Raw genomic sequence first — 14,650 nt, forward strand, 5'->3', positions numbered from 1 at the left:
GGATACCAGAAAATGTCTCTCTACTTTTGGAATATGGAGCTATTTAACATTTATTTACAAGAAAATAACGCTGACAGCAGCTTTAATGGAAAAGCGACTCTCTGCCTTGCGCTGAAAAGTTGCAACCTCCAAAAACTGGCATACCGTACGACAGAAGAACAATGGTTTTGCTGGCGACACGTATGTAGCGACAGGTCTTGGTGTGATCAGCCTCTTACTTACATAAACCCTGTTAACTCTAGTTATTGTTTTTCCATTAAGGGTTTTATAATGGCTTAAACAAACAAGACAAAACCTAACGTGCCAATTAATGAACTTTAGATGCGGTTAAGTGGATTTTGTTGCATTTAGAGAAAGCCAGTTACATCCTTTTCCAGTCTTTATGCTAAGTTAAGCTAACCAGCTGCTAGCGGTAGCATCTTATTTACAGTACAGACGTGAGAGTGGTTTCTATCCTCTCACTCAACTCTCAGCAAGAAAGGTATTACAAGTATGTCCCAAAATTTCAAATTAACATTTAGTCTAATTCATAATGACCGGACACAAATATATATTTACTGGATCACCGTTAAAAAATATAAACCCTCAAACATAGTCATCATTTTTATTGTCCCACATATTCATTTTAAATACACGTTCATACAAACCGATTAAACCACTGAATAAATAGCCAATCAGATTGTTGCTGTTAAAATAAATAATGAGTGTTGACAGTTTATAGTGAGACACCACGTGCATTGAGACAAAAATAAATAAAAAGCAGACGATGCCCAGAAAATAGAAGGAAACTGACCTGTGTTTAAAGCTTCTCTCTCTCTCACACACACACATACACTCTCATAAGCATAAACACACATTTAATGCATGTGATGTTTAACATGATTCACAACTTTGGAGGCTTTTCAAACATCCAGCACAGGTTACTGTCTGGCTGGGTGTCTGAATCCTAACTGGCTTGCAGTCCAGCTGACTACCTGAGTTACAGGCCATTAACTGATTTATTGACTGACTGATTATCACCAATCAATATAATGGCAATCTGCATTTTCTGAAGAATGCCTGCAACTAACTACCTGACGGACTGATTAACCGGCTCTGTGATCTTTCTTCTCAGAGCACCCTGAGGCTATAAAATGTGACTTTATACCAGCATATACCTGTTGAATTCACTCAAATCAACAGTGCACATTCACTATAGATCTGATGATGGAGGAAGAAGAGGAGGAGGAGAGAGTTGTGACTCCAGTGAAGTTGTGTTAACATATGCAGCAGCCTGGCTACATGCTTGTAAAAGCTAATAAATGTTTCAGAATATGAGTCAACAACCAGAGCATGCACTTCTGTTTGGAGCAACCCCCATGGCCTGTACATGTGTACCTCAGGTGGAAGCAGCCTGTATTATTAATTAATCACTTTTCAGGTTATAAAACTGATTTCATTTACGGTCCAATGATACATAAAGTATGTGTGGTACCTTTTTAAGAAGATGCAGGTAGTTTACTTCTTCTGCTAAAAACGCTTTCTTCCATGACATATATGTTAAAATAACCCATCCTTGGCACTAAAATTCTATTTTTAAGTGAATCTGCAGTAAAAAATATGACGTTGAGGAAGAACATATTCTGTAGTTCTGTTGACGGCTGTTCAGGGTGGATGTTGGCGCAATCCTACTAAATATTTTAAGACCATAAAAGTACTGGTGTCTTCCCCATACTCATTGAGCAGTGGTGGGCCACAACAGCCAGAAGAAAACAGCTCCAGAAAATATTTTTAAAAATAACATATTAAAAAAATATGTATTTCAATAACCCCTGCAAAATGCATCTGCAAAAAGGATCTCTGCTTGCACTGAATGCTGCTTGTTAACTGTGTGTAATGTTCATATTTTGGGGGCGGCAACTGCTCGCTGTGTGCGTCAGACACTACTGTAAATGGACCTCACCGACACCAGGAGTAAAGCAATTAATACCACTGGCTCGCAGGCTAAATCTCTCCCTCCATCTTCCACGTGTCTCTGCCGCTCTCCTTCTTTTGCTCAGAACTGGAAGCTTTCAGCAGAAAACACCGCTCTTTAATAATTTGTATTCATGTGTCATCGCTGCTGGCTACGGGCACTTTTGGCTCTCAGATATGGCTGCTGATCCAACAAGCGCATTAAAATCAACCATCAAGAGAAATGCAACTAAACAAGCATGACAGTCTAAAACAGTTATCAGCAAAATGATCAGCTAACAGGAAACACATGTAAATTGTTACACCGATGGTGACGTGTGAGCAACAGCCTGAAAAAGCATAATGCGTTAGTGTCTCACATGCATGGATGGATTATGAGACAATGGACCCCCAGGCACAAACATGTGAGAGCCCCCTCACCCCTCCTACATAACAGCAAGAGCCCCAGACTGAAAGAGACACAAAATGACTCCAAACTATGCATTCACATCTCTTTGTGGTCATTTTTATTGTCTATCTGGTTTATTTTGCCCTTTATAGTCATTTTGTGCCTCTTTGTAGTAATTTTGTGTCTCTTTATGGTCATTTTACTTGTCTTGTTGGTAGATTTGTATCTCTTTGTGGTCACTTTGCGTCTCTTTGAGGTCGTTTTATGTCTCGTTGTGTTAGTTTTGTCTCTTTATGAGGTCACTTTGCTATTTTATAGCCATTTTTTTTCATTTCTCTGTGGTTGTTTTTGTAGCTGTTTGCATCTTTGTTGTCACTTTACATCTCTTTGTAGTAATTTACGTCTTTTGTAGTCATTTTAAGTCTCTTTCACGTCACTTTGAGTCTTTATGTGGTAATTTTCTGTCCTTATTATGTATGTTGTAATAGTTTGGTATCTCTTTGTAGTCGTTTTACATCTCTCTGTAGTTGTTTTATATCACTTTTTGGTCATTTTGCATCCCTTTGTTGTTGTTTTGTCTCTCTTTGACCTCACTTTGCCTGTCATTGTGATAATTTTTTGTCCAATGTCAACATTTTGCATATTTTTATAGTCATTTTGTATTTCTCTTTGGTCGTTTGGCGTCTCTTTGTAGTCTTTTTGGATCATTTTTGGGGTCTTTTTGCATCCTTTCGTGGTCATTTGATTGACCTGACTTTTCAAAAAGAATTGTTGTCAGTCACTTCACACAGAGGCTCGGGCCCAGCGGCCTAAGTCTTGTTTTTGAAGAGTCAATCAATTGACAGTAGGCCTTTTCAAATATACATCCATGTTCACATGTGGTATGAGGTCTGGGATACTCGCTCAGAAACGTACAACACACATATACCCGCACACATATGCACACACATCCTGAGGCCAACTAGTGGTTAACATATGTTCATTTTGGTTGAGTAGCAACAACCTGTTTGGCACCAAGATAACTGACCTCCTTCACTTTTACTCCAATGTTTCCTCTCAGCAGCAGGAGAGAGGACTTTCAAGTCTTCAACACCTTTGTGTATGTATGTTTGCTTATAGTTAAATCCATCTGAAGAGCAGATGTGTGTCTGCTGTCACCATGTGAGCATCTAACAGTCTAAAATCCCCACCGCCACATCAGAACAGTTGTAGTAACACCTCAGGTCCCCAGTCCATGGCCGTCTGAGCCACAGCGAACACGGCTGCCCCGAGCGTAGCGGACAGCCCCCACACTGCCATCTTCACCATCCTGTTCCCCTTCCCCCACAGCTGGCCTCGGTCCCGGGGCAAAGCTGCTTCCAGACCTGAGTGTCGAGAGGATACAAACACAGAACAAGGAGGAGGGGTCAGAGTGTGAGGAGCAGAGGCACGGAGGGGTCAAGGGGAATCAAAATGCAGGAAGCTGAACCAAAGGAGGATCAAGCTGCATTTTGTTACTGGGATTGAAAATTAAAAGGGGGGTCAAGGGATGTCAACAAACTAGGAGTAGAGACAAGAAGGAGGCGAAAACAAAGAAAACAACAAGTATTAAAAAAAAAAGACAACCCTGCTCCATGATCAACTCAAGGCCCCAACAGTTATGAACTCCACTTAAAGTTTCACTTAGTGGCCAGTTTATTAGGTACACTGAGCGAAATTAATGCAGATATACCTTCATGAAGGCTACAATGAGAGATGTTTTCGAAAATAGGCATTGCATTGAATGGCTCTTACTGAAAATGCAGCTCATAAATAGCACCAGAAACAGGTTTGACATTATAAAAATCTTAAGGATGTCAGTCGTCAGCCAATATTCAGCACTTTAAGACATTCAGGCTTACTGACTCCCATTCAGCGTCTCCTACAGATGAATCACGAGGTTCTATAGATCGTTTCTCTTTCTGTCCGTTATGCACTTCATCTTGGATGCTGCTAATTGAATTTTGATGAAACAACAGGGAATGATGTACATCAATTTTAATATTGCATCGTTTGGCCTGAGGGGAATGTTACAGCATATTTTTGATTGCCTGTACATCACAGACAATATGTCAGACGCCGCTGATCAGATTTTCACTAAAACCTACGGGAATAAAGCATCTCTTTGTTCCGTTCTGGCATATTTAAATCTGAACTTGATTGGTCTGATGGGGGTAGTACATCATTTGTTTACTTGTTATTGATTGGCCCAAAGGGGGGTTCGTCGACATGTTTACTGTTGCCTTGTTTTGATGAATATATGTTCTGTGGATCCATCAAACGATTTTGATGGTCAGGTTGAAATGTTTGCTCTTACAAATCTTACAGTCGATATTGATTTTCCACAAGCTTCAAAGAACAAGAACTCACTTTTACTTCTCTCATCTTCACGTGCGTCTGTGCTGTCTGTATGTGTGGAGTCCTTCGTCAGAGTCAGTAATGAGATTATAGTTACTATTTTTACCGTGTCTGGAGGTGTCGGAGCCATGGGTCTTGGTGAGGCGTTGGAGAACAGAGTCAGGCCTCTGGTGGAGGGTGGAGCGCTGAAAGGCCTGGAAGGTGCTGATGGACAAACTACAGAAGGAAAACGGAGGAAAAGAAGGATGGAAAGAGGGAAGGCGAGTTAGTCAGTGATGGAGAACAGGGTCAGGTGATTGTTGAAGGGTGGGGACAAGCTGATGGATAAAGACAAGTGAGGGAAAAAGTGACAGACAATTTGAGAGATCTGTTAACTCTGTACACAGGAAGCCACGGGAGTAATGCATTATGGGACATGAGTATCTTTCAGCGTGAGTCAGTAAAGGCCTCTAGCCAGTGATGTCACTTCCTCTCCTGAATGATAGCCTGAAGTTACACTGAAGGACGCTGACAAAGAGACTGATGGAGAGAGAGAGAAAGTGTAGTCGAGTAATGTTTCTTCCTCTGTGTTAAAAAAAAAATGTGGAAAAATGGTCACATGCATGGTCACACACCAACATACACACACACACACTGGAGGGCCTGTGTGTGTCCTTCCACCACCGAGTCTGGATGTGTTTTTAGAGCATCCCCTGTTGGTTACTGAGGGAATTACATCCCACCACCTACAGTCAACATAAACCACCTCAAAATATAAGCAAAAAATGCCAGCTCCTTAAACGTGAACATTTCCTGATTTTCTCTTATGATAACTTACAGATGATATACAGAAAGCTGTGTTTTGAGACATTTTGTAGACAAATCAGTCATTGCTCGAAAAATAATTGCAGTTGGTTTTACACCTGCTATCTGTGGATTCAATTTATGCATATCAATTTTTTTTACTGAATCTCAACTATGACCAGAATTTGAACAAAAAGTGACAGTTCTGACATTATATATATTATAATGCAAACATTATATATATCATCATTACATCTGTGTACTGTGTTGTAGAGATACTGAAGTTAGCATGCTAACCAGCAAGCCAACTGCCCCTTTGCTTGCAGTGTACACAACATCAAAACTCCCCCGCTGCTCAAAGCTCCCAGTCTAGACTGCTAGCTGGACGGCATTCACTTTTTTATTATTAATCATTTTTAGTTCCTGTTAATTTCCCCCTCACCTCTTGCGAGACTGCAGTGCTGCCCGCTTGGCCAGTAGCGATGGAGGGTACTGGTCGAACAGGTCCTGAGCCTGGCCAATCAGGAGTTCGTATGGAAGATCCTGTGGGATGCGGGAGAGGAGGTGGTGGACCATGGCCATGTCACACTCGGTCTGCTTCACCTCCTTCTCTCTGTGCAACACAATCTAAGGAGGAGAGGAAGAAGAGGGGTTAAAAAGTTTTAACACTTGAAGCTGTGCACTGTGGTTAACCTGGGAGCGAACGTGAATTATTAGATTATACACGGTGCACTGTGGGTAGTTTCAGTGATATTAGCGAGGCAGGATGAGTGCTTAGCAGTGAAACAGGCAGGCAGATAAAGAGTTAACCCCCACCTCATGCTGTGCGATGTGCTCAGCCTTGGAGGAAACATGAACTACATTCTGCTTTGTTGTTTCACACACTTCAAACAGAGCTCTCCCTCTGCCCAGCCCCTACACACACACACACACACACACACACACATACACACACACACACACACACACACACACAGGCTCAACTGCAAATGAGCAAAATGTGCATGCATAAAAACCCTCATTTTAAACTCAAATAAAAACAAAAATAAATGTTCTTACATCAACTGTAAACATTTCTGGGAAAACAGCTGGTGTGAGCATCCATCCCTTTGTAATCTGTTTCTCTCTCTCCTTCTCACTCAGCTTTCCTTGTCACTCTGTTTCTTCATGCAGTCCACATCCTTTTCCCTCTTCTTCCTTTTATCTCCCCCTCTGTCCCTCCATTTCTCTGTACCCCTCTTTCACTCTCACTCTCATCTGTTCATTAGGAGGTATCTAATTAACTACTTCAGTGACTTCACAGTACTCTGCCTCACTGTGTGCATGAGTATATGAGTGTGAGTGTTCATGAGTGAGAGTCCTGGATTACTGACAAAACAGAGTCACTGCTTCCTGTTAGCCCCAACACACCGACTGATCGATGGCCAATGTCGGGACCGTCGGTGAGCGTCAGTGGCCATAGTTGTTGCTGTGTGTCCCACACCATTAGAAGTAGTCGGCCCTTGTTGAAATGTTGATTCAGCAGCCGAGCCAGTCAGTGAGAGAAATCACTCTGACTGACTAAGGCTAAGTGAATCAGAGCACGAGAAGAGAAACCTATTTAGCATGGTTTCTCCCTATTTTTCACCTCTGCCTCTTCGCCAGTGCCAATCGCAACTTTTAATCGGACATATTCTTAGCCGCTCCTCTCACGCAGTTGACCTTCAGCCGTAGTTTTTGCAGTGTGCTCAAGAGCAGCTCTTAAGCCGAGACACAGACGAGGTGAGACGACCTTCGTCGCCACTAGTTCTCTGATGTTGGTTTGGTGTGTCTGGGCCCTTACCGTAGCAGCGAGGTAGATGGGCATCAGTGGGTGTGAAGCCAGGAAGAAGTCATAGAGTCTCAGGGTGTGTTTGAACTCTGACAACACGTGGCCAAACCATGTGATGAGCCAGGAGAGTGCAAAGATTGTTCCTACCTCCGCTCTAAAAGAGAAGACCAGTATGTAATGAGATGTAAACACACAGAAGAACACACAGGACTGTCTGATGAGCTTTTAAAGCTCACATATTCTGTTCATTTTCAGATTCATACTTTTATTTTTGGTGTCTACTAGAAAATGTTTACATGCTTTAATATTCAAAAAACATTATTTTTCTCACATTGTCCATTTCTGAAGCACCTCTATTCACCCTCTGTGTAAATGCTCTGTTTTAGTGCCTGTCTCTTTAAGCCCCCCCTCCTGAAAAGCCTAGTCTGTTCTGATTGGTCAGCTCCCTAAGGCCTGAGCAGGCACCGCCCACTGTGTTTCCGCACCAGTTCTGCCAGTATTTACGCAACCACGGCCATGCTGGGGAAGTTTTAATACAGTGTTCATTTAGCAATTACACCTGCTTTATAAAGAAAAAAAGACATAGAACTCTCACTGCAGTATGAGACCTTTACCAGGCAAGCATAACTGAGATCATCTGTCCTGGCCAGGAAAAGCAGCAGTAAGTTACAGACATACAACGAAACAGATAACAGAAAATATGCTACAAGAGCAGAATTCAAAATGATGGTAATTAGAAAATCACAAGTAAAATTTCTGATAGCTATAAAATGAGAATATGTTGGCAGATTATGATGTTTTTCTATCTTCTGGGCAGCTTGTGGTTTCAGTTCATTTCAGTTTGGAATGAACATCATCACATCACAATCCATCACAAAGACCAAGTCTCTCCGAGTTGATTTTCATACTGTAGCGAAAATGAATAAAAACCAGTGGCTGGAAGGCAGGAAATCATTTTGAAAACTAATGGTAGGCCAAGTGGTGGCAAGTGGTGTGCAGTGCTGTGAAGTATAAGCAATTTTCTTGTGAGAAAATCTGAAAAATGCACTGGTATGATCTGGCTACATCAGCCTTGAAAAACACTTCAATAAATGCAGGGTACTCATGAGAGGCAGAGAAATAATGGTCAAAGCAGAGGCTCAGATATCCTCTCTTAGGGCAGAAACGTGGTCAACACCAGTGTGTGAACGCAAATGAGCATTTCCATGTGGACACATTGTGTCTGTGGAGGGATGTGTACTGCTGCGCCCTACTGCACAGAAGGGAGAGAAACAGAAAGAGAGAAAAGAAGAGAAGTGAAGATGATGTGGCATAAATATGCCGATGCATACAAACATGTTCAGCTAAAGCTTCGTCAATCCGAGCCGTTTGTTTTTAGGAGACGTGAACCCGAACTGAAGGGGTCAACTTTCTCTTGCTGTTTCATGCTAAAGCACCCGCAGGCTGCAACACTCAGACTGCAGCTCACGCCTGCATTGCGTTATTTTTTCCAAGTGACACGTAACAACGCGTGAAATCGATCTCGCGTAGCTTGAAGCGTATGCATCATGTCTGCATTTGTGCACTTGTGTGGACCATGTTTCTGCCTTCAAGCTCAAGTATGATTCAGGCTCCACATATGCTGCATCCAACGGTTCCTCTCAATAGTGTGCTTTGGTTAGAGGCTCCCTGAGAAACACCTACGTCTTTCAAAAGAATTGTGAGTCAGATTTTACCTCAAAAATGTGTCTCTGATCTGAACCTAAGATGACCGTAATGACATCACTGGGATAATTTTACTCAGACTTGACAAAGCTTCTCCAGAAGACACTGTACAACTGTTTTCACATGCAGAATATTAATTCCCTTGATTCGTAATTGGATCTTCAATAGTTTGATCCAAGGGTCATGAAATATCACGGTTGGAAGAGAAAAATACATTTGCTTTACCTTCACGTAATGTTTATAACCATCCGATACTTTCTTCTGTCTTTCACTGTTGTGTGCCGACATAAATATGCAGTTATTTTTGACAGAGTCTCAAGTAAATTGGATGCTCTCAGAGGTTGTTAATAAATATTGGATAGGAACATTCAGGAAGGAAGAAGGAGAAGGGAGTGACAAGTGAAAGAAATTGTTGGGAGTGATGGACGGGGGAGGGGTAAAGGGAGGGAGCAAAGGGCAGGGAACACGATGGGTGATGAGAGGGACATAAAAGAGATAAAATGAAGTGGTAGAGAGGGAAATAAAGGAACAAAAAAGAAGAGGGAGCAGAAGGAATAAAACGAGGCAGACATGAGAAGGAAGGTTAAAGGAAGAGGAAGTGCTGACAATAAAAGAGGCTTCCTAACTTTGAAGTGGGGTGTTGTTTATCCTGACGTTTTTCTGCGAGTGCACTGTCTGGTCTGTTTGTGCTTTTTGTGTATTTGTGTGAGCTTGTTTGTGAGTAGACAGGTAATTTGCAAATACGGAGGTTGCCAGCACAGCATCAATTATGAACAGGCAACGAGACAGCAGAGGTACTGTAGACGCAGCGGTACACACACATTTGGGCGGTACACACACCTCTGGGTGCAATTCCCAGTCTGCACAATCCACCCCAATAGCAACCTAGAGTAGCTTGGATTATCTTAATAAAATGCTTTTTTTTTGTGTTGTTTCAATAAAGTGCAAAAAGATCATGAATCATTTTTTGGCTAATTACACCTCACAAATAAAAGGTAAATGTGGTGCAAACCTTGGTGGGGCAGAAAAGCCTCTGAAACAGCTGTTGGACCATCTGACACAAGAACTCCCCAATGAGATCACTACTGATGCAATTTAGATTCAAAAACAAAACACAGCACTCTGTCTCCCAGTACAGCTCACAGGTGAACATCAACACTTTGATGCCCTCTAGTGGTTGATGCTTGTATTACAGTATGTCCAAAAGCGAGTGTGTTGTGCGAATGAGTACCTGATCATGAAGTCATGCAGCTCTGTGTCCACCTGTTCCAAAATAGGCATCAGGTAGTTTAAAATGTGTTTAGTGCGGTCCATGGTCGGATCCATGAAATCCCTACAGAAATAAAGAAACAGAAGTTATATAAACATCACTGCTAAACAATTGTATAATTGTACAATAACTGGAATATGGTTGGTTTTAGAGATCCATTAAAGAAAAAACAACAGTTGTGAGTTAAAATGTCGGTGGTAGGTGCAGGTTTCTACTCTGATTTGTTACCGTATAGCAGCTGAATAAACACCACCCTCTATGAAAACATATTTAAATCTGGCACACCCGCAGGGCTCCAGACTAACTTCTTCCACCGGTGGCACTGGTGCGTCTGACTTTTTCATTTGATGTAATTTTGGCACACTCGATAACACATTTTCATTTAATTTTCCTACCACATTATGTTAATGATTGTAAACAGGAATAAAGGTTAAATTAATGTTTTCCGTCACAGCACACACAACAAGAAATTGCTCTAACCTCAATTGTAAAATAAAAAATGAAGCTATAAAGTTCTGATAATTAAAGTTCTCGACAAACTCAAATAAATAAATTAACCCCAAGTATTACTGGTGTATTGTGAAAATCATTCATTGATTTAAAAGTTTGAACTTCGTGTTGAAACTACATACTATAGAGCTGGCTCTAAAACATGCTGGTTTGAGTATTAATGATCCCCGATTTCTGTCCTTCCCTTGAAACGAATGCGGAAGCAGTGCAGGGGACAGCAACAAGGTGTACATAAGATAGCGTTATATGCTGACAAAACTGTCTGTAGAAAATATCTTTATATATATGTATTATTCCCTGAGAAATTAACAAAAAATGTCATAAAACACCCCACCTCACAATGGTGAAGAACGTGGATCTGTCCCTTTATCCAGATCTACACCAAAAGTTAATGAGGTCTTCTAAGCTGAGACCAATCCTCCATCCAAGTTTTGAGGAAATCAGTTCAGTATTTTTTTTTTTGTGATACTCCTGACAAACAAACCAACCAACAAACAAACAAACAGACATGGGTGAAACATAACCTCCTCAGTGAAGGTAAAAATATACCAACCTGAGATGGAAATTGGACAGCGTGTCCAACATGGCGATGGCCATCCGCTCCCCGACCACCAGCAGCAGGGAGACGGCCACATCATGGTAGCCTTGGTAATAATGGAGCTGTGGGTTGCGTTTCAAAACCTCCAGTATGATGTCAATCAGCTGCTCCTGAAGCACGGCCCTCTCTGCGGCTGGCATACCTGAGAGAGAGCCAAGGATCATCACATTCAATCGTGCTCGACATGGAACAGCCAGTTCTCTGAGAGAGTGATAAAGGCCGGGGCGGCCACTGGAACATGGTCATGGGACATGGAAACTCTAAACACACCATGTGGCCTTAACACTACTATTCCATTCATTCAAAGTCATCTTTAAACAGCAAAACAACATCAAATTCTGCATTGGAGTTACAATATTTTTCCTTGGTTTCTTCCGCCTGCCAGAAAAGTTTATATAGTCAGCACCACAAGTACAGTTAGTGGGATTCAACTGACGGCCGCTCTGTTAGATAAGTCACTTTTCTCTGTTGGTCTCCGAACATTGTGATTTTGGCTGACAACACAGGCGTCTTGTGACATATGAATCTTCCCTGGTGCTGCTTCTACCCGGTTCATTAATTATTAAGCCTCGCCAGATATCTGCATGTTGCTGTAAGTACGATGGTACGGTTATGATAAATGGCACTCTGAGCTCTGCTGCTATCTTTAGAGATAACAAACACACACACACACACACACACACACACACACACACACACACACCTTTAGGGAACCGCTTCATGGACCTCCTGACATCCAGGACTACTTGGTTGTAGTCCTTGTGGTTCTTCCTCACATCCCGACCTACAACAGTAGACATTTTGTTAGTATTTCTGCTAATACCAGTAAATATTAGTGTCAATCAAAGACTCACCAGGTTTATGTGGGAGCTCAAACACATTGATGCTCAGCAGTTTGGGCCAGACTTTCCTCCTCAGTTCATCAGTGAGCAGTCCTCCCTTACTGGCTGCTGCTCTCCTCAGGGTCTCAATGTCCACTGGATCACTGCAAGTTAGAATTGGACACTGTTCAGAGTAATGCAATAATTTGCACACCCTTCAAGACACAGTTTATCATCTAAATCTGTAAAGTAACTAAAGTTAGCAAATAAATGTAGTGGAGCTGAATTATTAAGGAGCAGAAAATAGAGATACATAAGTAAAGTACATCAGTAGTGAAGTACTTCTGTAATCCTTCTGTAATCATTTTATTCACTCCATGTCTGTAGCATGATGTGCGTCCACATGTCTAAGTCAAATGGCTAAAGGAAACTGTTGCGATTAAACGTGAATTCACAAAATCAGCTCGCTCAAATCTGCAGGAGCTCTGAAGTCCCACCCGTCTCCTGACGCTAATGTCTTCATGATCCGCATCACACTATTCCTCTGGGCCCATGTGAGTAATCTTCATGTGTGAAATTAGCTTAGTACGGAGAGATGAAGGTCACCGTCTCTGGATAAATGCAAACCATCTAATTGTGGAACAGTGAGCAGCCGAGGGAGGGGAATTTCTTCCCACTTGGGAAAACACATCCCATGGCTTGTTGCTCTAGAGCTGCTAATGGAGGCGTTTTGTACAGTCAAAATTGTCAAAAGCTTATATATTTCTAGAAATACAGGTATATATGTATATAGTATCCCAGTGTCAGCCATTATTCATCAAATCAAAGGTTCTCATTAGCAGCAAGATAGCTCATTTGCAGCTGTTTCAGATAAAAACCACTTTAGATGAACACAACAGCAATCCAGGAGGTGTTTTGACTGAATGTGACAAGCTCCTGTGTGGGAAAACAAAATTAGCTTCACAACAACTCAAATCAATACATCCTCCTGGATGCCATTCAGGCAAGAAGAAAGAGTGAATCATCCTTAAGAAGCAAACTGTAACTGATAGTAATTATTTTAACCTGATCAAAGCCTGATGGATCTCAGCCAACTTCTGTTTCCTCCCACAGTCTGGTTCTGTAAGAGAGAGACAGAGATGAGGGGGAAGCGAGAAAAGAAGTATGTGGTTCAAAAACCCTATTGTGATCATTTTTGACAAGATGTGATTGCTTTATGATTCATGACTAGTGGGAATTATTATTTTGGCATTATGATTATTATGTTCACTGAAAAAACTTGTAACATTTCACCTTTAAGTATAGTGGGTAAAAGTATCTTATGTGTCTTGTACGATTGTTTTGGAAATCATAGCTGTGCAAAATAAACCACATAAACCAAAACTAAAATGATTTAAATTAAATTTGCATTCTGTCTGTGGAACTGTGTTGTTTTGCATTTTCTGCTTGACATAATTTGCATGAGGATAAAAGATTTGACTTTCATTATTGAATCCCTTTGAATGATTCCACTGACTGACCAATTTAGTTTCTGATCACTGACTGATCATGAGTCACAAATACCAGAATTATCTACCACACCTGAGTGTTTGAATGGCTTGAAGGTTTTAAACCATAATCCAGTGTTGAGTGATGATAGCAGGTCTTGTTTTGTATTTACAACAGTGAATAAAATCAGGCCCTTGTTCCTCTGTCTGGCTAACAGCTGCAACTTTCCAAAATTGTCCAAGTTGGCTGACAGGTTGCCACGCATGCACCTCTCGGGAGATAAGCAGCTAACGTGTACTTAACAAAAGGGAAAACAAAGATACAAACGGTGGTTGTCAACAGGTTAGGAGAACAGTGAACAACTCGTGATTCCTGTCTCCTGATGCAGTTTGTGGGAGCTGGCCTGACTGCAGTAATAGTATTAAGTTCACTGGCATTTCGCCACACAGACTTGACTGGTCAAGAGTCTGTCTGTCGGCTCCACGTACAGTAGATCAACACATAAGTGAATATAAAGGATTTTTGAGGTTTTAATTGTCGAACTAGCTTTGTGTGACTGGCCTGTCTAGTGTGTTTATTAAACACCACCTAGCTATCTGTTGGTTCACTTACCTCTTGTGACAGATCCATTCCCATTCACTCCAGCTCCTGTGTTTTGTTTCTTCCTCTTGAGCCTTTTCATCCCCTTTAAAAACTGACTACCGACTGACGAAGTTTGTGTTGTGCCATAGGCAAACTGGCGATAAAAAAATATGTCTCCAAAATGATAAAAACACTCACAATATTAAGCGAGACGTGTTAAACGTTTCTCTCAACAGCTGTCCGCGAAAGAATCAATCTAGCCTGAGAGCACCGAGCTGTGCTCCGATTGGACAGACGTGACACGTGACACAGCGCTCGAATTCCATTGGCTTTCCATCAACTCGCACCGCAACCTGACTTGACTGTA

The 14,650-nt window shown here is 41.6% G+C and overlaps 1 protein-coding gene across 1 annotated transcript; it reads right to left on the reverse strand.

Moving 5' to 3' along the window:
• Positions 1-590: 590 nt before the first annotated feature.
• On the reverse strand, positions 591-14,546 carry LOC140993803 (TBC1 domain family member 20). The gene is made up of 10 exons (XM_073463349.1): positions 14,314-14,546; positions 13,279-13,333; positions 12,247-12,377; positions 12,096-12,176; positions 11,348-11,534; positions 10,246-10,347; positions 7,323-7,464; positions 5,943-6,127; positions 4,824-4,933; positions 591-3,705 (listed from the first exon to the last, which is right to left on the reverse strand). Exons 1-10 carry the CDS (start codon positions 14,381-14,383, stop codon positions 3,539-3,541), a joined length of 1,230 nt encoding a protein of 409 aa, XP_073319450.1. The 5' UTR covers positions 14,384-14,546; the 3' UTR covers positions 591-3,538.
• Positions 14,547-14,650: the final 104 nt, after the last annotated feature.

The sequence above is a fragment of the Pagrus major genome, chromosome 3 (assembly GCF_040436345.1).
Source record: "Pagrus major chromosome 3, Pma_NU_1.0".
In the NCBI taxonomy this organism is placed as follows: Eukaryota; Metazoa; Chordata; class Actinopteri; order Spariformes; family Sparidae; genus Pagrus; species Pagrus major.

Coding starts and splice junctions, on each gene's coding strand:
- LOC140993803 (XM_073463349.1), bottom strand. CDS start 14,383: ATGAAAAGGCTCAAGAGGAAGAAACAAAACACAGGAGCTGGAGTGAAT. Junction 7,465..10,245: donor CTGCATGACTTCATGATCAG/GTACTCATTCGC, acceptor CTTCTCTTTTAG/AGCGGAGGTAGGAACAATCT. Junction 6,128..7,322: donor CCATCTACCTCGCTGCTACG/GTAAGGGCCCAG, acceptor TCTCCTCCTTAG/ATTGTGTTGCACAGAGAGAA.